Raw genomic sequence first — 21,257 nt, forward strand, 5'->3', positions numbered from 1 at the left:
TGAGCTTTAAAAAAAAAAAAGATTTGGGGGGCTGGGAAGGTGGCTCAGTGGTAGAGTGCTTGCCTTGCATGCCTGAGGCCCTGGGTTCAATTCCTCAGCACCACATAAGCAGAAAAAGCCAGAAGTGGTGCTGTGGCTCAAGTGGTAGAGCGCCAGCCTTGAGCTGAAGAGCTGAGGGACAGCGCCCAGACCCAGAGTTCAAGTCCCATGACCGACAAAAAAGAAAAAAAATCAACACTCTACCACTTGAGCCACAGCTCCACTTCAGGCTTTTGGAAGATAGTTTCTTGGTGATGAGTCTTCCAGACTTTTCTGCCCGGGGGCTGGCTTTGAACCGTGATCCTCAGCTCTCAGTCTCCTGAGCAGCTGGGATGACAGCCGTGAGCCACGGAGTCCGGCCATCTCCCACTTTTTGAGTCTTTACTGAGATGCCTTGTTTGGGTTTCTAAACGAGAAGGAAGGATGTGCGTGCTTCTGGGGAAATCCATTCACCTTTCTGTACCTGTTACCTCAGTTGGCGAGAAATCTGCTTTCAGACAGCAGGGAAAATCCACCTGACCACAGGCTCGGGGCTGGGGCAGAAACAAAAGAGATCAAGGTCCCCGGCGAGCAAGGAGGCGTGAGAGGAAGGGGTGGAGACACCCCAAGTCAATATAAACCCCCAGAACCCCAGCTGGAGCACAACCTCACCGCACAGCACCTTCAGATCCACCGGGAAGCCCTGGAGACCCAAGATGCACGCTGAAGATGGTTCTGGAACCGAGGATAGCTCTTCACTGCACCTGGACAGAGCAGCAGAAAGTAAGTGGCCTGGGCTTCTGCTTTACCCCCTGGCGACATCCACACTTGTGGGGGGAATCTTCAGGCACCAGGAGCTGGTGGCTCCCGCCTGGCATCCCAGCTACCCGGGAGGCTGAGATCTGAGGATCACGGTTCAAAGCCAGCCCAGGGCAGGAAAGTCTGTGAGACTCTGATCTCCAACGAGCCCACGCACAGGTGGACGTGGAGGCGTGGCTCAGGGGGTCGAGCGCCAGCTGTGAATAAGAATAAAGCAAGGAACAGAGCAGAGGCCGTGAGTTCTAGCCCCACCGCCGGCATCAGATAAAATAGAAATGAAGTAGAAATAAGGGAGAGGTGAGTACCTTTTAACAGCGGAGACAATCAGATACACCAGGCCAGAGGAAAACACGTTCCAAGGATGGATTTCATATGGTTTTGGAGGTTTTTTTCCATCTTTCTTTGAGTCGCCTCTCTTAAGAAAAAATTTTCTTTCCCCCATAATTAAGAAGATTATTTTCTGTGTGTGTGTGTGTGTGTGTGTGTGTGTGTGTGTGTGTGTGTGTGTCTGTCCTGGGGCTTGAACTCGGGGCCTCGGTGCTATCCCTGAACCTCTTTTGCTCAAGGCTAGCTTGAGCCAAGCCTCTACTTCTGGCTTTTTGGCGATCCTCAGATCTCAGCCTCCCGAGTGGCTGTGATGACAAGCGTGAGCCACCTGCGCCCGGCTGTAGTATTGGATTCACTCGTGTGTAATTTAATAGGTTAAAAAAAATAGGTGGATCCGTTTGAACTTTCCACTGCTGCGCAGGACCTGCAGGTGCGCTGTGGGGAGAGCGCTTTGTCACCATGGTGATCAATCAACCCGCAGTGAGCAACAGCCCACAGCCGGGGGAAATGGGTGAGAATGAGCTTCGGAGCTTCCTGGGCGGGTCCTGGGCTGAGCTGGCCCTCAGGTCCGGGGTTCTGGTGGATACTGGGCAGCCAGCACCGCGGTAGGACCGAGCCCCAGCTGTACAGCTGAGAGACAGCCAAGGCTTTGCCCCATCTCTGAACTTGCTCTCCAGCCTGCCCCAGGCTGTGTCTGGTGGTAACTGTGTGCAAACAGGAAGTGCTGCATTCAGACCCAGAGAGGGAAGCCGGGCACCAGCGCTCACACCTGTAATCCCAGCAGGAGATCTTAGCATCACAGCCCAGGCAGGACAGACTTTTCTCTCCACTGAACCACCACAAAGCTGGAAGTGAATCTGTGGCCCAGGCTTGAGTAGAAAGCTCAGGGCAGCGCCCAGGCCCTGAGTTCAAGCCCCATAAACAACAGCAGGAAGAGAAGAGGAGAGGGGAAAGGCGATGGGAGTTGATGGAGGTGGACGGGTGGTTCAGGAGGTAGAGCACCAGCCTTGAGGAAAACGCGAGCAAAACCCCGGGACCTGAGTTCAAGTCCCACTGGCCAGTGCAGAAAAAGAAAACAGACGAGAGAAAGCCTCTTCTGCAAGCTCTTCACGCAGATCCACAGGAGAAAAAGAGCCCTAGAGGGGAATTGTCCATATTGAAAAATAAGATGCTTTTCAATCTGATTACTGTAGTTGCTGGCGTGTGTGTGTGTGTGTGTGTGTGTGTGTGTGTGTGTGTGTCTGTGTGTCTGTGTGTGTGTGTCTGTCTGTGTGTCTGTGTGTGCGCTGAGCCTGGGCACTGTCCATAAGCTTTTTCAACCAAGGCTGGTGCTCTACCACTTGAGCCATAACTTCGCTCCTGGCTTTTTTGGTGGTTCACTGGTGATGTTCATCTTACACTTTCCTGCCCGGGCTGGCTTTGAACCGTGATCCTCAGAGCTCAGCCTCCTGCGCAGCTGGGATGCCAGGCGGGAGTCCTGGCCACCCACTGGCCTGCTTTCCTTCAGTGCCTGGAAAGGGCACCGTGCGCCCTGTGCAGCCCGGCCTCCTGTGTCTTCCAGACCGCGTCCCCCACGCCCACGGCGGGTCCGGAGCCGAAGGATCCATCCGGGTGCCCATCCCCGTGGCCGCCGCGTCCGTGGCCTTCACCACCGCCCTCATCATCGCCCTGGTCGCGCTGTCCGGTGAGTGCAGGGCCCACGTGAGTTCCCGGGCCCTCCCCACCGCCAAACGCCATCGTCCGGGGGATCACCCGCACTCATTCATTCATTCATTCATCTTGTGCCAGTCCTGGGCTTGAACTCATGGCCTCAACACTCTCCCTTGGCTTTTTCTCACTCGAGGCTGGCGCGCCACTGCTTGGGCCACGGCTCCACTCCTGGCTTTTGGCTGCTCCATTGGAGAGAAGAGTTGCATGGTTCTCGCCTGTCAGCTCAGCAACTCGGGAGGCTGAGGCCTGAGGATCGTGGTTTGAGGCCAGCCCGGACAGGAAAGTCTGTGAGGCCGTGACCTCCAATGATACACACAGAAGCCAGAACTGGAGCTGTGGCTCAAGTGGTAGAGCGCCAGCCTTGAGTCAAAGGGCTCAGGGACAGCGCCCAGGCCCCGAGTTGAGGCCCCACGGCTGACAAATCCACACACACACACACACACACACACACACACACGCACACACACACATTTCCTGGACTTTTCCTGCTTACGCTGACTTTTCCAATGTGAGCCACTGGCTCCCGGCTGCATCTGTGAATTCAGATTCAAAGCCTGACTTGGATCGTTCTGCGCCCGGCATTGTTTTTAGCTCAAAGGCTTTTCCAAGATGTTCCCCATTTCCCGATCAGCTTTCTTTTCTTAGTGCCAGTCCTGAGGCTTGAACTCGGGGCCTGGGCGCTGTCCCTGAGCTTTTCTGCTCAAGGCTGGCGCTCTACCGCGTGAACCACAGCGCCACGTTCAGCTTTTTCTGCTGGTTCATGGGAGATCAGAGTCTCACGGACTTTCCTGCCCGGGCTGGCTTTGAACCGTGATCCTCAGCTCTCAGCCTCCTGAGTGGCAGCTGGGAGGACAGGCGGGAGCCACCACACCAGGCTCCCTGCCCCCTTGTGACGTGATGATTGAGCCCACCCCCTCCGCCCACCTCCCGTGTGATACCAGCTGGCGGCCAGGAAAGTCACACAATTGACCAGGGCCCGGCCCTGACTCTTGCTGAACCTGAGGCCCCGGGCTGAGCGGTTCATCTCCTTCCACGGCTAACAAACTCCCATCCTCTCTCCCAGTGGGCAAGTACAACTGCCCGGGCCTCCCCGAGCTGGCCGCGCCCGCAGACCACCAGGATTCGCCCTGCTCCCCTGAGTGGGTCGCCCACCAGAGGAAATGCTACCTCGTCTCCACCACGAGAGAAACCTGGCCCTCGGCCCGAAGCTCCTGCTCCAAAGATGGCGCTGCTCTTGCTGTCCTGGACTCTCCAAAGGAGCTGGTAAGGCATTTGTTTGTTGTGTTTCTTTTATGATTTCAAAAAAAAATCTACCCTTTTCAAAGTCCGTCTGGCCGGGCACCAGTGCTCACGCCTGTAATCCTGGCTACTCAGGGGCTCTGAGGATCCATCTGAGGACAGTCCGTGAGACTCTTATCTCCAACCACCAAAAAGCCAGAAGCGGCGCCGTGGCTCAAGTGGTAGAGTGCTAGCCTTGAGGAACAAAAGCTCAGGGACAGCGCCCAGGCCCTGAGTTCAAGTCCCAGGACCAACACCAACAACAGTAAAATGTTTCATGACACACTTACTTAGTTCAGTTTATTTGTTCGTTTATTGTGTGCCAGGACTGGGGTCAGGCCTCCTGCTCTAGTTGATCTTTATGTGCTGAAGGCTGGTGTTTGACCCCTTGAGCCACATACGTCCGCCGTAGCTTCTTGTGGATGAATTGGAGATCAGAGTCTCTCAGCTGTGTCTGAGAGACTCCTGAGGAGCCGGGATTACAGGTGGGAGCCCTGGCGCTGGGCCGCGCTGCTAACACCCGCTCTGTGTTGTCAGACCTTTCTTCAACGCTATGCTGGCAGTGCTCCACACTGGATTGAGCTGAAAAATCAAGCAGGGCAGAAATGGAGGGGGCCCGATGGCAAGGAGGTTATCGGCAGGTAAGCCACCAGAAGAAACCCCACTTCCGGGACACGTCTCCCCAAGACTGCTCAGAAACACTACACCTCTCCTCTTTCGTGTTTCCTGCTTTTGATCTTCCCCCCCTTCGTCCGTGTGTGAGATAGGAAGGCTGCGTGGGAACACAAGGCTGGCCATACGTTTATAAATGTGGGATTTTACCTGTTTTTTTTTAATTTATCCAATTAATTTAATTTTTATGAGCAGCAATTGGCTGCACAAGGGTGTTTTATTTATTGAACATGCCTCTCTGTGTCCAACGGCACCTTGACCAGAGTCCCCCCGCCCCCCACTCCATCCCCGGCCGATCCCATCATTTCCCCGTTCCATTTTCACTCATGGGCATAGCTCACGCGACTCTGTCCGCCGTCCATCCCCCTCCTGCTCACAGCCCCGCCCCCACCCCAGTCTAGAAAACGCTTCAAATTCTCACTTTTCTTTTTTCTTTTCTGTCTTTTTTTGGTGCCAATCCAAGGGCTCGAACTCGGGACCTGGGATCTGTCCCCGAGCTTCCTTTACTGAAGGCTTAGCGCTCTGCTACTTGAGACACAGCTTCGCTTCCAGCTTTTTTTTTTTCTTTTTTCTTTTTTTGAATAGTTTATTAAAGATAAGAGTCTCATGGAATGGCCTGCCTGGGCTGGCTTTGAGCTCGGACCCTCAGATCTCAGCCTCCTGAGTAGCTGGCATGACAGCCGTGAGCCACTGGTGCCTGGCAAATTCCTAATGTTCTATTTTGTGACTAATTGTTCCAAAATGATTTCACCATGGCACCTCACACCTGTGACTATCTTGAGCTTCTTTTGCTCAAGGCTAGCCCTCTACCACTTGAGCCACAGCACCACTTCCAACTTTTTCTGTGTATGTGGTACTGAGGAATTGAACCCAGGGCTTCATGCATGCCAGGCAAGCGCTCTACCACTGAGCCTCCTTCCTAGCTGAACATTGTGTTTTCATGTGGATGATTAGGTGCTGTGCACATTCACAAATGCACAGCCGTAGATGCACATGAGTATGCACAGGACCCTGCGTGTGTTCACGTGTGTTTGTATTTGGCGCTAACATCCACCTACTCCTTGGAGTGCTTGAAAGAAATCCAGAATTTGGTTACATTCTTTGTTATTACCTAGATCCCATTCAATAGTGGCTTCTGGTACCTATTTCTTAACAGGCTGGAGAATGAGTCATTAGTGTGGAAATAGGCCAAGAGTCATCTCTACCGTCAGGAAGGAGATGGGCGATGGGAAGAAATGTCTTCTTTTGTTTCCCAGTTTTATTCCTGTGGGGATAAAGACTAATTTTTTGGGGGGGGTCCGGTTGTGGGGCCTGAACTCTGGGTCTGGGCGCTGTCCCTCAGCTCTTCAGCTCAAGGCTAGCGCTCTACCACTTGAGCCACAGCGCCACTCCCGGCTTTTCTCTTTTTGCTTATGTGGTGCTGAGGAATCGAACCCAGGGCCTCACGCATGCAAGGCAAGCACTCTACCACTGAGCCACCTGCCCAGCCCCAAGACTAATATTTTTAATACCTAATTTATTATTGGCTTTTTGGTAAATAAACCTAGAGAACCTTACCACTTCTGTGGTCATTACCTGTAGTTAAATGGCATTAGTTTCTTGAGGGATGTGTAAACACTTCGGTGTTTATCTTTGCTGTTGGAAAACGTAGTTGGACGAATTTCTCAGTCTCTTTAAAAAGAAAAGTATACCAGGTGCTGGTGGCTCACGCCTGCAATCCTAGCTACTCAGGAGGCTGAGATCTGAGGATCACAGTTCAAAGCCAGCCCAGGCAGGAAAGTTCATGAGACTCTTATCACCCATGAACCACCACAAAGCCAGAAGTGGCGCTGTGGCTCAGGTGATACAGCGCGAGCCTTGAGCTGAAGAGCTCAGGGACAGCGCCCAGGCCCAGAGTTCAGGTCCTGCGACTGACCAAAAAAAAAAAAAAGAATCATCCTTTGAAGACATGACAAGGGATGGATGGAACACTTCACCCTGAGCCCTACCCACCCACCCAGGGAATTCTCTTCCTTCTTGGCTCTTATCTGTATGCATTAAATTATGATTATTTGATTATTAGACTGTCAGACTCCTGACCATAACAACACAGAGGAGCAAAGGCTGCCACTCAGAGGCAGGAAATGACATGTCAGAAATAATCCCAGACTGCTTTCTGATTCACCAGGTTCAACCGTACAGAATCCGAGCGGTGTGCGTTTCTCAACAGCACAGATGTGGGTCAGATGGACTGTCAGGAGAGACTGCCGTGGATTTGCAGCAAAGACATCAGATAACAAGGAAGTCGCCGGGTGTGGTGGCTCACGCCTGTAATCCCAGCTGCTCAGGAGGCTGGCGCTACTGAGGATGGAGGTCAGAAATCTGTCCCAGCAGGAAAGCCTTGTCTCCCACAAACTACTCAGAAAACGTCCGAAGCGGCACTGTGACTCAAGCAGTAGAGCGCTCGCCTTGAGAAAAACGAATCTCAGGGACAGCACCCAGGCCCTGAGTTCAAGCCCCAGGACCAGTGCACACACACACACACACACACACACACACAACACACACAGAAACAGGTAACTGTGGACTATGTGTACACGGAGGCCTTGGAACTGTGAAGCTGTTGGGATGGACGCTACTCTCTGAACTTAAAAAGAAAAGACTCGTGGAGCAAACTTCATAGTTCTCTTCGAAATCTAAACAGAAAGGCAGGACGGAGCAGAGAGACGTTCCACAAAGCCAGGATGCTATTGGCCGCAAGCGGACATGATAGACGGATGCATAACCACGTCCAGGAATGAGTGAATGATGACTGGGGCGTCACTCAAGGGGTAGAGCACCTGTCCTGAGTTCAAATCCCGGTATCCATCCCCGCCCCCCCCCCCCCCCGCAAAAAAATTGTGATTGTAAAATTGTTGACATGCACTTTATGAACTTTCTTAAAGCCAGAGGTAATATAATGAGCAGATTTAAAGTTATTATTTATTGTTGAATGACTACAAAACATAAGCAACCTGTCATGCATTCTCGTTATTCGGAGGAGTTAAAAGATGGTAGAAAAACATACGAAGGTGAAGACCTGGTGCCGGTGGCCCACGCCTGTCATTCCAGCCGCTCAGGAGGCTGAGATCTGAGGGCGGAAAAATCCTTGTGATTCTTACCTTCAAGGAAGCAGCAAAAGGCAGACATGGGTGTGTGGGCCAAGTGGTAGAGCACCAGCCTTGAGCAAAGATCGAGGACAGCACCCCAGCCCTGAGTTCAAGCCTAGTACTAGCCCCCCCCAAAAAAAGTAAATAAAGGGAATTTTGATTGATATCACAAGATGTTATTTGTGGACAAATGCTTATAAAGCTAAGCTTTGTACTATTTTCTCCACGTAGAGTGATTTGTCAAATAACTTTACACATTTTTCCTTAAAAGAATAGGAGATTTTCTATGTTCTCCTCAAGGTAGACAGGTCTGTCTTTAAGAAGAAAACTCTGTGTATTGTTTTTTTCAAAGAAGAAACAGAAGCCAAGAATATGAGGAGTATTTGTAAAACATCTGTGAAAAGCTGGAGCATGTGCAAAGTGCCAGCTGGTCCATATCTGTAAGGAAATACTTTGCAACTTTGGTGAAACTCTGGGTGTGAGTCCAGCCGGGCTGATCATCAGCATGTGCTTTTTCCTAACCAGTTTTGTCCTAAGAATTTTTCCATGTGCAATTTTTTTCATGTGCAATAAAGTGTCTTATTTCTTTGTATTTTTTTTGTATTCAGCACAAGTATAAGCTGCTTTTGTATGTGTGTGAAAATAAAAAGTACAATCAACATTATGGTTTCCAAGAAGTTCTCATTCAAAGTGGACTTTAAAATATGTTATAAGAGGCCAAGCACTGGTGACTCACGCCCATAAACCCAGCTACTCAGGAGGCTGAAATCTGAGGATCACGGTTCAAAGCCAACCTGGGCGGGAAAGTCCATGAGACTCTGATCTCCAATGAACCACCAGAAAACTGGAAGTGGCGCTGTGGCTCAGGGATAGATCACTAGCCTTGAGCACAAGAGCTCAGGGACAGCGCCCAAACCCCAAGCTCCATGACAGATGAAAAAAAAAGTTACAGGAGAAAGCAGAAAACAGGTCTGGCTGGGTCTGGTAGCACAGAACTGTAATCCCAGCTCTCTGAGCAGTGGAGGAAGAAGAATCTCATTTGGATGCCAGCTCTTGGCAAAAGCAGGAAACACTGTCTGAGGAAAATAAGGGACAGCACTGAGGGCTGAGGGCTGTGTCGAGTGGAAGAGCATTTGCCTGGCCAGTGCAAGGTCCTGAGTTCAAACCCCAGTACTGACCCAAAAAAGAAAAAAAAAAGGAGAAATTAGAATATAGTGAACCTTGATGTTAAAAAACAAAAATAACTTCCTGTTTGCTGAGCACGGTGGCTCCCGCCTGCCATCCTGGCTACTCAGGAGGCTGAGCTCTGAGGATCACAGTGCGAAGCCATCCCTAAGCGGAAAAGTCTGTGAGACTTTCATGAACCACCCAAAAACTGGAAGTGGAGCTGTGGCTCAGATGGTAGAGCACCAGCCTTGAGCAAAAAGAGTTCAGGGACAACACTCGAGCCCTGAGTTCCAGCCTGAGGACTAGCACACACACACACACAGACACACAGACACACACACACACAGTCACACAGACACAGACACACACACACACACACACACAGACAGTCACACACACAGATACACACACACAGTCACACAGACACAGACACACACACACACACACAGAGACAGTCACACACACAGATACACACACACAGACACACACACAGACACACACACACAGAGACAGTCACACACACACAGAGACACACACACACACACAGAGACAGTCACACACACAGGTACACACACACAGACACACACAGACACAGTCACACACACACAGAGACACACACACAGACACACAGACACACAAGACACACACACAGACACACACACACAGACACACACAGACACCACAGTTCTATCTGTAAGATCTGCTCACTTTGGGTAATTACAGTCAATTGTGCTGAAAGTATTATTTATAAGTTGTGCAATCAGTACCGAGGCTCCTCAGAAATCGGTGCTGGCACAAAAGGCACAGAAGAAAATGGTTTATTGATGTCTTTTGGGGTAGCTACTTTTCCCACTTCACTGAGGAGATCGAGCCACAGATACGTTTATCCAAGGGAAGTGTTTAGCAGTGAAAAACCCCGGGGCCATTTATTCCACCAAAACTCAGGATTCGGTGGCGCGGAGAGGATTCGATTGTCTGACTAAAGACCGAGACGGCCTTGAAAACCACCATGATAATGGTAACAAAAAGTAAAATGATACAACAATGCTCATTTTAAAAAATGAAAAACATGTTTGAAAAGCAGAGGTGTGGTTAGAGCGGAAGAGCACCGGCCCTGAGCAAGAACGCCAAGCCAAATCACGGGAGGCCCTGAGTTCGAGTCCCACGATGGTGTAAAAAAAAAAAAAAAAACCAGAAAAAGAATTCTGGTATTAAAACCTTGAAGTCATCGGTGTGCGGGAACACCGGCTGCAGCGCCCCCTGGCGGCGGTGTGAAAGCAGCTGTGTGTGCATGCTGCGTGTGTGTGTGCATGCGTGTGTGTGTGTGTGTGTGTGTGTGTGTGTTGCCAAAGAACACTAGAGAAGGTAGAGACAGAGAAGAGCTGGGAGAGGAGGATCCGAGAGCCAGGGGTGCCCAGGGCGCTCTTGCATCTGCACCCCGAGGTCCCACACGCAAGCGCCTGCATTTGCCTTCGCATGGGGAAGGTCACCGTGGACACTTGCAGAACGTAAGGCATCTCTGTCAGTGTCGCCATCAGAGCCAAGACCCAGTTTGGGAGACACCGTTCCCTCCCCAGGGAGCGTCCGGGCATGAGTCCACTCAGCTACGTTGTCAAGGTCTTTCCTCGGGCCTAGAAGGTCCCCGGCCTAAGGAGAGATGGGCCGGGGTGTGTGGGGGTCTTCACCCATCTCCAGAGCTGTCTGTGGCCGGCTCCCCGCATTCCGAGTGTGCTGTCGGGGGTGGCATTCCAACCTCTCCCCAGGGTTCGCAGCTCCGCTTCAGAGGTTCCCACATGGGTGTGTATGTGTGTGTGTGTGTGTGTGTGTGTGTGTGTGTGTGCCAGTCATGGGACTTGAACTCAGGTCCTGGGTGCTGTTCCTGAGCTTTTTGGCTCAAGGCTGGTGCTCTACCACTTGAGCCACAGCTCCACTTGTGGCTTTTTGTTGGATCATTGAAGACAACGAGTCTCGTGGACGTTCCTGCCCCGGCTGGCTTTGAACCATGATCCTCGGGTCTCAGGCTCCTGAGTAGCTGGGATGGCAGGCGGGGAGCCACTGGGACTGGGCAGGGCGCCTTCTGTTTTCTAAGCTGAGAGTTGATATGCAATGAAGAAAGACGTGCACATGGCCTGTGCCGACGAGATTCCTAAGCTCGCGACTCAGGATCAGGAACCAAGCGCGTCTGCTTTCTCCTCGTGGGTCTCCATTGAGAGGCCGCCATGGGAAAAGAATGGAAAGACACCCAGAGAAATAAGACTGCCTCTCTCAGGGACGGCCAAGAAGGCTGAGCGGTCACCCATGGCCTCCAGGAGGCAGCCTCTGTTCTCGGGAGACGGAAAAGGCCTCTTGAGGTCCTGGTTTGATTCCTCAGCACCAAAAGGAATCAAACACAATAGCCGAGTCTGCGCACGAACTTGATCATCTCCTCAGCCTTCCAGATCCACGAACGGATTGGTACTTTTGCTGTTGTTTTGCTCTGTCGGTCCCGGGCCTTGAACTCGGGGCCTGGGGGCCGTCTGTGAGCTTTGGCTCTCCCGCGCTGGGCCACAGCGCCACCTGCAGGAATGGCTGATTCTTGACCTCCAATCGCAGAGGCCGACGTCTTAACCCAATGAAAACGGGATTTCACCTTAGCGAGACCACCTCAAGCTTTGAACTAAAGCGGACCGCAGAACGAAAGGGTTTGCTTTCCTCACATCCACACGCAACGGCTTTGCAGAGGGCTCGCTATGTGAGGGAACCTGGTTCTGGAAGTTTCCAGGAAGAAGGCTATACAAGATGACAAAAGAATAAGCAGAAGGCCCAGCACCGGTGGCTCACACCTGTCATCCCAGCTACTCAGGAGACGGGGATCTGAGGATCGCAGTTCAAAGCCAGCCAGAGCAGACATATCCTAGAGATTCAGCTCCAATCCACGAGCAAAACGCCAACAATGGAGCTGTGGCTCACGTGGTAGAGCGCCAGCCTGGATGAAAGCAGCCAAGTCGGATAGCTCAAGCCCTGGGAACAGAATGAGTACTCCCCCACCTGTCACCCAAACCACGTGGGAGACTGGGATGGGAGGATTGTGATTCGAGGCCAGCTTGAGTTTCTAGACAAGTCTATAAGCTGCCTTCTCAGTCCATAGCCGGGCACAGGGGCCACATCTGACATCCTGCACCGTCAAGCCCGGGCAGGAGAATCCGAGAGATCCATTTCAGTGGAGGGGGAAAGGGTCACTGTACAACAAGAGGAGGCCAGAAATGGGTGGACAGCAGTCTAGACTTGCACGGGGGCAGGAATTGAGATCCTGCCTTTAAAAACAGACGGACAGACAGACAGAGCTGGAGGCGTGGCTGGGGAGATCCTGCCCAGCACACGTAAGGCTAAAAAGAAAGAAGAAAAAGAGAGAGAGAGAGAGAAAATAAAAGACAAAGAAAAGGGCAAGAATTACAATGCCGAGCCGCCCTGTCTCCTGGGGGATTGTCTGTCCTGGCAAATAGTGTCACGATTGGTCACGACGGGTTTAATTCCCATGTGAGCCGAAATAAATAAACTAACTTAGAACTATTAAAACGTAGATTGCACTGGTGTGTTTCCATGAGTGAATAAGGGGTTCTCTGATAGCAATAATAAGAAAAAGAGACAGAGAAAAAAGAAGAGAGAGGGGCTGGGAAGGTGGCTCAGTGGTAGAGCGCTTGCCTTGCATGCCTGAGGCCCTGGGTTTGATTCCTCAGCACCACATAAGCAAAAAGAAAAAAGCTGGAAGTGGCGCTGTGGCTCAAGTGGTAGAGCGCTAGCCTTGAGCTGAAGAGCTGAGGGACAGCGCCCAGGCCCAGAGTTCAGGCCCCACGACCGGACCCAAAAAAAAAACAAAAAAATGAAGAGAGAAAGAAAGAGAGGAAGGAAGGAAGGAGGGAGGGAGGGAGGGAGGGTGGGAGGGAAGGAAGGGGGGAAGGAAGGAGGGAGGGGGGAAGGAGGGAGGGAGGGAGGGAAGGAAGGAGGGGAGGGAGGGTGGGAGGGAAGGAAGGGGGAAGGAGGGAGGGAGGGAAGGAAGGAAGGGAGGGAGGGAGGGAAGGAGGGAGGGAAGGAAGGAGGGGAGGGAGGGTGGGAGGGAAGGAAGGGGGAAGGAGGGAGGGAGGGAAGGAAGGAGGGGAGGGAGGGTGGGAGGGAGGTAGGGAGGAGGAGGAGGGGGAGGGAGGGAAGGAAGGAAGGGGCGGTCTGAGCTGCTCCTGGGGGGGGAAGGGGAGGGGGGAGGGGAGGGGGGAGGGGAGGGGGAGGGGAGGGAGGGAGGAGGGAGGAGGGGGAGGGAAGGAAGGAAGGGGCGGTCTGAGCTGCTCCTCGCGGGGGGGGGGGGGGGGGGGGAGGGGAGGGGGGAGGGGAGGGGAGAGGGGAGGGGGAGGGGAGGGGAGGGGGAGGGGGGCTGGGGGAGCGCGCGGGGGACGGGAGAACCCGGGCCTGGCACCGCTCCGAGCTCCTCCCTCCAGCTCCCCCTGGGGCCGGTTCCCACCCGGACCCGCTCCCCGCTCCTCGGGGTTGAGACCGAGGATGGGGTGGAGCCACACCGGGAAGCCGGGGGAGAGCCCCTCCAGTGAGCCCAGCCAGAGGGGTGCTGCGGCCAAGCGCCAGGGCCCGGGTTCAAGACCCGGGTTCAAGATCCTTAGTGAATTTTGTGATCACAAAACTGGAACAATCAAAATCCTCCTCCTCTTCCCCCTCCTCCTCCTCCTCCTCTTTCCTCTCCCCCTCCCCCTCCTCCTCTTCCTCTTCCCTCCTCCCCCTCTCCCCCCCTCCTTCACACTCATCCTCATTGTTGAAGCTGTATCTGCAGCACAGTGGCTTACACACACACACACACAAACACACGTGTGTGCCACTCCCGATCTGCTTGGCTTCTTGGTGGGCTCACTGTCTCCTCCTTCGCCTGTGTCTTTCAGCAGGAGAGAGGCTGGGACGGGGGCGATGCTGATGACCTCCGTGGGCACCCAGACTTCAGGTGAGCCAGACAGTGGCCAGCGCCCTTCCAGAAGGCCCCAGACCTTTCCTGAAACGATCGGGCCTGCTCTCCTCTCTCTCCACCCAAATGCCTTCAGCCCCAAGGCAAAGGGAAGTTCTCACGAGAGCCGTGGGGTGCTTAGATTTTTCTTTCTGCCATTTTTGGGCAGCTCTGTACAGGTAATGTGAAAGGAAAAAAAAGATAGAGCCAAGCACCCGTGGCTCACGCCTGTCATCCCAGCTACTCAGGAGGCTTGAGGTCTGAGGATCCTGGTTCAAAGCCAGCCTGGGCAGGAATGTCTGTGAGACTCTGATCTCCAGTGAACCACTCAAAAACCAGAAGTGGAGCTGTGGGTCAAGCAGTAGAGCACCAGCCTTGAGTGAAAAGGCTCAGGGAAGGCTGGGCAGGTGGCTCAGAGCGCTCGCCTAGCATGCATGAAGTCCTGGGTTCGATTCCTTCGCACCACAGACACAGAAAAAGCCAGAGGTGGTGCTGTGGCTCAGGTGGTAAAGCACTAGCCTTGAGGAAAAGAAGCTCAGAGACAGTGCCCAGGCCCTGAGTTGAAGATCCAGAACTGACCAAAAAAAAAATTATAGCTTTTGCTATAGATACTGTTTTCCCAGTACCATTTATCCACATGGTATTTATTTTGTATCTTTGACTCTTTTTTGTCTCTTTGGCCAAGTCCCCTATCTGCATGAGGGTTTGTGAAATTTCTATTTTTCTATTTTACACCAGTGCCATGCTGAAGTAATTTTTTTGTAATTTCTTTGTTTTTCCTTTTCTTGTTTTATGTTGGTCCTGGGTCTTGAACTCTTAAGCCTGGATGCTGCCCTTGAGCTTTTTCATTCAAGGCTGGTGCTTTACCACATGAGCCACAGCTCCACTTCCAACTTTTTGCTGGTTCATTGGAAATAAGAGTTCCATGGGTTTTCCTGCCTGGGGTGGTTTCAAACTGCGATCCTCCGATCTCAGCCTCCTGAGTGGCTGGGATGCCAGGCATGAGCCACTGGCCCACATTTCAACCAGGTAAACCTTCATGAGAAGACTTTATAATATGTCTTTAAAACAGGATCTGTCTAGACTTTACGCCGTGTCTTATCTTCTCAATGAACAAACACTGTGCACTTTGTATCATGCTTAACCATGGGGAAATATTAGTTTGGAGTTGAGTGTTGATCTCTTGTCGCTTTTTGCCACACTCTACACACACTAGTCACGGCGATGCATTATCTTTTTATAGGAAATAGCATCTCATCCAACTTTTCATTCAAGGTGAGCTTGAGACCCTGGGGAATTCTGAAGATGACCCCAACGAGAACAGAAAGAAGACTCGTGTCCAGAAAATCGTCTTGCTTGTCTTCTCTCTGGTGTTTATAATAACAGTGACAGTGGCCATACCTTTAATAGGTGAGTTGTAAAACAATGAGATTTGCCAAGCACCCGAGCAGTGGCTCACGCCGGTCATCCCAGCGTCTTGGGAGGCTGAGATCTGAGAATCGTGGTTCAAAGCCAGCCTGGCAGGGAAAGTCTGTGAGACTCTGATCTCCAATGAACTGCTCAGAACAATCCAGAGGTGGAGCTGTGGCCCAAGCAGTAGAGCCCCAGCCTTGAGTGTAAAAGCTCAGAGACAGCACCCAGGCCCTGAGTTCAAGCCCCGGGACAGACACCAAAAAATAAATATATAAATAAATACCTGATTTGATACAGACCGGGGAAAGGGGAAATGTTCGAGGTAGGGATCAATTGTTTTGTACTTTGTCATAAAAACAGGATGTTCCTTTTTAATAAATGTTAATATGAGAAGGATAACAGGGGAGACATTGGTCAAATGCTCAGAACTCATGAACTGGCATGCTGAATCTGCACCCCATCTGCACAGCGCCTTAAAAGATAACAATCCACGAATGAGTAAACAACGCCAGTGCTTAGGTTAGAACAGTCTGTAACACAATCAGCTAAAGATCTAACCAGAACCAAAACGAAAAACCCCGCACGTGAAGGCCGGGCACCGTGAGGCACACCTGTAACCCAACATCCTGCAGGCTGTGCAGCAGGAGAGTGTATTTGAGGCTGGCAAGAACACATAGCGACTTCCGGATCAGCATTTTGAGAAGAAGAAAAACGAAGTCACCCTTGAGAAGAATAGGCGCGTGACCATTGTCTATCTGGAACTAATTAGGTGCTGTCATGTTTCTTATTAACAGACATGCAGCCTGAGAAGTGGATTTCGTTACCGATGTGGGGACAGCCTTGAGGAGTCTAAAAGTCCTAGCTGTGTAGAGCGCACGCTCAGACACGGGTTCTGGAGGAGATCCATGGCTGTAGTAACTGGGATGTCATCTCCCTGAGCACCAGGCGGCTCACGCCTGTAATACCAGCCACTCAGGAGGCTGAGATCTGAGGATGAGGGTTTGAAGCCAGCTCAGGCAGGAAAAGTCTGAGACTCGCCAATGAACCACCAAAAAGCCAGAAGTAGAACTGTGGGTCAAGCGGTAGAGTGCCAACCTTGAGTGAAAAGGTTTAGGGACTGAGCTCAAGCCCCAGAACCAGCACTAAAAGAAAAGAAAAAAAAAAAAGACTCCCAAGGAACCGCAGTGCTGCGTGCGGTCTGTTACTAGAAGAAATATCATTATGAGGTTCAGGATTCTCTCTCCCTCTGTATCTGTCTCAGATAGATGATAGACATATGACAAATAACAGTAGATAGACAGGAGGACAGATGGAAGGCAGACAAATAGCAATAGATAAATAGGCAGAAAGATAATAGATGTGGAGGGAAACAGACAGATGAATGATAGACATCTACCTATCTATATGTTATAGATGATACGTTATCCATAAGCAATGCTCAGCACAGGGTGTGTACTGACAGCTATGTTGTGGAAGAGCATGGCCCCAGTGGGTAATTCTGTGCAGCTGACCTACGGAAAGGGGCCAGAATCACAGTGGTTTCTGTACAGCGCTGAGGGGAGAGACACAACATTGGCATGAGTGTCTGATAGGAAACGTTTTTCTTCCAACTTAATCATGAAGAAGAAGAGGAGGAGGAGGATTGAGAAGAAGGAAGAAAAAAAAAAGAAGACAATTATTTAGGAACTGTCCTTCCTTGGAAAAATAGAAATAAAAGGGTGTAGAGCCTGGGATCCTGGAGCGGGGAGGGATCTCGTTCAACAGAACGAATCGACCTTTCCAATCGGATCGAGAATATTCAGGACTTTCGGTCTTTGTTTCCGTCCTGTGTAGTGCTAAACCAGGAATCTCTCACAGCCTCTTTCCTATGCCCGGACAAGTGGGTCAGATACCTGGGAGAATGCTTCTTCTTCTCTGACAAAACAGCCAGCTGGGAAGAAAGCCAGAGGTTCTGTGTCTCCAAGGGAGCCACCCTCGCGGTCTTCGACAGCCCCTACACACTGGTAAGTCGTTTTCTTGGTGCCTGTGCTGGGGCTTGAACTCAGAGCCTGGGCGCTGTCCCTGAGCTTTGGTGCTCTAACACTTGAGCCACACCTCCACTTCTGGCTTCTGTTTTGTATGCTTTCTTGGAGATAGGGTCTCCCATAGTTTCCTGCCCAGGTTGCCTTCAAACCTAGATCAAACCAAATCTCATTTTCCTCAGTAGCTGGGATTACAGGTGTGAGCCACCAGCACCCGGCTCGTTTGACTTTTCAATTGAGTGGAGATACTTAGGAACAATACGGCTCTGAATGCATGGTGCTGTAATCCCAGCTACTCGGGAGGCTGGGATCTGAGAGGATCGTGATTCAGAAGCAGCCTTGGCAGGAACGTCTGTGGCTCAAATAGGAGAGCACTAGCCTTGAGCACAAAAGCTCAGGGACAGAGCCTAGGTTCTGAGTCCAAGCCCCAGGATGGGCACCAAAACAATAAAAAACAGAAAGAGGAGAAAAAAAACCCCAAAGAGGATTGCAGAATTAGCTGAGGTGATACGTCCCATCCGAGAACTCTCCTGGGAGCGCACGAACACTGAGAGCTTTCCAGGTCTGAGATTCAATGGAGTGCTTCCTGCGTGAATACTCCTGAAAGTGTGGCTATGAATCCATCATTCCAGAACTTCCTCCAGTCCCATTCAAGTTTTTCTCAGTACTGGATTGGCCTGAGGCGGGAGCCAGGATGCATGTGGCGCTGGGTGGACGGAACTCTACCCCCTTCCTGGTAAGTTGTGCTTTACCATTCCCACACCTGAGCCAGGTAAGATCACACCTCCCTCTACCCTGCCCTGTTCTTGGAATCTCTGTGACCAGTACCAAAATGGCCGCAGAGGGAGGATGATGGCGAAAATCATCATCAAATAACTTAATCCATCCTTCCTTCCTTCCTTCATTATGCTGGTCCTAGGTCTTGAACTCAGGGGCTGGGCCCTGTCCCTAAGCTTTTGTGTTCAAGGCTGGCGCTCTACCACTTGAGTCACAGCTCCGCTTCTAGCTTTTTGATGGTTCATTGGAGATAAGAGACACATGGATTTTCCTGCCTGGGCTGGCTTTGACCCACATTCCTAGATCTTAGCCTCCTGAGTAGCTGGGATTATAGGTGCTACCACTACTCAGCAATTTAATATGTTTAATCTCCCCAAGCGTGATGCTCGCTGGTCCTCGTACCATCTGATTTCCACAGTGCCAAGAGGGCATCGCATTCGTTCCTTACAGACAATACTGATGTGTAGGCATCTCGAATAACACAATAGTCTACATCACAGCTGAGCACCAGTGGCTCACCCTTGTCATCCTAACTACACAGAAAGCTTGATCTGACAATCACATTTTAAAGAGCCACCAGGGAAGACCAAGACTCTTCATCTCCAATTCACCAGCAAAAATGTCGGACTGAAGAGAAGAGGGGAGAAATACAGACAAGAATCCAATGTACAGCCTACAAAATTAAGACAAGGGAGGGGAGGGGAGAGGTAGAGGACTTGGATGAATAGCTTTCTTAAATAGCAGCTCCTCTATACAACTGCTTAAAGATAAGAATAAAAATTGGGCAGGGAAGGTGGCTCAGTGGTAGAACACTCGCCTAGCATGCATGAAGCCCTGGGTTCGATGCCTCAGCACCACATACACAGAAAAAGCCGCAAGTGGGGCCGTGGCTCAAGGGGTAGAGCGCTAGTCTTGAGCAAAAGAAGCTCAGGGACAGCGCCCAGGCCCTGAGTTCAAGCCTCAGGACTGGCAAAAGAAAAAAGAAAGTAAAAATAAGGAAATAGGAAAAAAGCTGGACCGGAGGCATGGTTGGAACAGTAGAGCATCAGCGTAGAACAGAAAAGGGCAAGCGGTCACCTATTTGAAATATCTGGCAGTGCACCTACACTTCCACCAGATACAGAATGTCGGGCGGGTTGTTGGTTCTGGTTTTGTTGTTTATGCAAGCTACATTTTAGAGCAACATCAAAGCCATGCAGATTCACTTGGCTTTCTATTTGTGTTGAGCTGCAAACACTACTGGGAGCCAACAAACCTTTCCCTCTCGCCCCTCCCCACCCACAGACACATCTAATAAGAGTCAGCGGATCTCCTGGCTCTCTTCTGTTGCAGGCTTAAGCTGACCAGGCTTGGAATATACGCATACCTGCACCGAACTGGAGTGGACCCTGCCATCATTTTACACCCCAAAAAATGGATTTGCAGCAAATCACTCTGGGCCCCTCCAAGGAGTAAACCCATCGCAACGGGGGGCGGGTGCAGCCTGCATCCTCTACAGCCTTGCTCCCCGTGTGAAAAATATATATTACATTAATATACGTTGGTAGGAAATACATGGGAATATAACATGAATGTTAACATGGAGGCAAGGGCATGACATTCATGCAGAAAGGTGTTCGCTGTTTCCCATCAATTCTTGGAATTCAAGATGGCTGTGTCATATACACATGCGTGTATCATACGCATTCTATATGGAATGTATGTAAGCACACAGCGTATGTGGGAGTGTGTGTGTACCATATATCATATGGAAATAAGAATACTGGGTCTTGTTCCCACAGCCATGGTGGTGCCTTGCTGGGTGGAGGTAGCTTTTCACCCAGCTCTGAGAAGCCCAGAGGTAAGACTGGCCATTCTTTGAATTGCAAATGTCCTGCTATTTAGCTCCAGGAAAGCTTTGCTTCTGAGAAGGCTCTTCCTTGATTTTCCTTAAATGGTCTGATCTGCTTGCCCGAGTATTTCCCTATTTAGTTTTCTTTGCTGGCCCTTGAGTATTTCCCCTCTATGGTCTGCTTTGGTTAAGGCTTCAGCTCCATGCCTAACACGTGGTTTTAGCTTCGTGCAAGTTATGTTGTGGGCTGCAGGTCTTTGAGACGAGTCTCCCTGCAGACGCTGGCTCTTCAGTAAAGACTCCCAGTTCGACCTCTGCAGGTGTAGCTTGTCTGTTTCTTGCAACTGAATTCCCATATAACAATATCATAGGTTGCACACACACATGCCGATACTGGGGTGTGAACTCAAGGTTCAAACCTGGGTGTTCTCCCTTAAATTTTTTTAGCTCAAGGCTGGTGCCTCACTACCCAAGCCATAGCTCCACTTCTGGCTTTTTGCTGGTTAACTTGAGATTGTAGTCTCACATCCTTTCCAGGCTGGCTTTGATCTTCAACCCTCAGCCCTCTGAGGAGTTAGGCTTTCAAGTGTGAACTACCTTGAATGACATAGAAAAACACAATGGCCATGGGCTGGGAAAGTTCCATTTGGAGTAGAAGCCCAGTTATATAGCTCTTTACGGGGAAGGAGGAATAAGTGGATTTGGGGCCAGGAGGGCTGGAAGGGGGTGTCTAGGGTCTTTTGGGTAACTGGGTAGGGAGAGCAGAATGCACTGGTTGGCATTACCAGTCAGAAGCCTGCTATACATACAAATAGCAGGTAGCAAAGGCAAGACTGGTAACCCTCTGTCCAGTTAGAAGGTAGACGAGTATGGACATTAGGTGGGCAAACATCTATTTCTCTCCATCTCCTGGTTCTGGTTACTTCTGCAAAGGTAAGAGGAAGTGACTGGCTTTGTCCTGGCCGGTGTCTCTGCGTCCATTGCTGGGATAGCTTGTCCCAGTTGGCATTTACAGTTTGGACTCGAGGCCTTGGCACTGTCCCTGAGCACTTCTGCTCAAGGTGAGTGATCTGCCACTTAGAGTCCCAATACCATGTGCAGCCTTCGGCTGGATACTTGAA

At 51.1% G+C, this 21,257-nt stretch overlaps 2 protein-coding genes across 4 annotated transcripts; both read left to right on the forward strand.

Moving 5' to 3' along the window:
* Positions 1-695: 695 nt before the first annotated feature.
* On the forward strand, positions 696-7,285 carry LOC122098825 (early activation antigen CD69-like). The gene is made up of 5 exons (XM_042669285.1): positions 696-801; positions 2,726-2,848; positions 3,938-4,137; positions 4,690-4,793; positions 6,992-7,285. The coding sequence occupies exons 1-5, from the start codon at positions 735-737 to the stop codon at positions 7,098-7,100; spliced, it is 603 nt and encodes a 200-aa protein (XP_042525219.1). The 5' UTR covers positions 696-734; the 3' UTR covers positions 7,101-7,285.
* Positions 7,286-14,035: 6,750 nt separating this feature from the next.
* LOC122098836 (C-type lectin domain family 2 member D-like) lies at positions 14,036-20,448 on the forward strand. Of its 3 annotated transcripts, none has more exons than XR_006145820.1 (5): positions 14,036-14,094; positions 15,338-15,504; positions 17,341-17,510; positions 18,161-18,264; positions 19,638-20,448. XR_006145820.1 is itself a non-coding variant. In XM_042669296.1 (5 exons), the coding sequence occupies exons 1-5, from the start codon at positions 14,061-14,063 to the stop codon at positions 19,837-19,839; spliced, it is 645 nt and encodes a 214-aa protein (XP_042525230.1). In that variant the 5' UTR covers positions 14,041-14,060; the 3' UTR covers positions 19,840-20,448. The 3 variants fall into 3 exon arrangements, 2 of the variants coding, with proteins under 2 accessions (XP_042525230.1, XP_042525231.1); XM_042669296.1 differs by having other exon boundaries at positions 14,041-14,094; positions 15,370-15,504; XM_042669297.1 differs by lacking the exon at positions 17,341-17,510 and having other exon boundaries at positions 14,041-14,094; positions 15,370-15,504.
* Positions 20,449-21,257: the final 809 nt, after the last annotated feature.

The sequence above is a fragment of the Dipodomys spectabilis genome, unplaced genomic scaffold (genome assembly GCF_019054845.1).
Source record: "Dipodomys spectabilis isolate Male_0828 unplaced genomic scaffold, ASM1905484v1 ptg000493l, whole genome shotgun sequence".
Lineage (NCBI taxonomy): Eukaryota > Metazoa > Chordata > Mammalia > Rodentia > Heteromyidae > Dipodomys > Dipodomys spectabilis.

Coding starts and splice junctions, on each gene's coding strand:
- LOC122098825 (XM_042669285.1), top strand. CDS start 735: ATGCACGCTGAAGATGGTTCTGGAACCGAGGATAGCTCTTCACTGCAC. Junction 2,849..3,937: donor CGCCCTGGTCGCGCTGTCCG/GTGAGTGCAGGG, acceptor CCTCTCTCCCAG/TGGGCAAGTACAACTGCCCG. Junction 4,794..6,991: donor GGCAAGGAGGTTATCGGCAG/GTAAGCCACCAG, acceptor CTGATTCACCAG/GTTCAACCGTACAGAATCCG.
- LOC122098836 (XM_042669296.1), top strand. CDS start 14,061: ATGCTGATGACCTCCGTGGGCACCCAGACTTCAG. Junction 14,095..15,369: donor CGTGGGCACCCAGACTTCAG/GTGAGCCAGACA, acceptor TTTTCATTCAAG/GTGAGCTTGAGACCCTGGGG. Junction 17,511..18,160: donor TCGACAGCCCCTACACACTG/GTAAGTCGTTTT, acceptor CCATCATTCCAG/AACTTCCTCCAGTCCCATTC.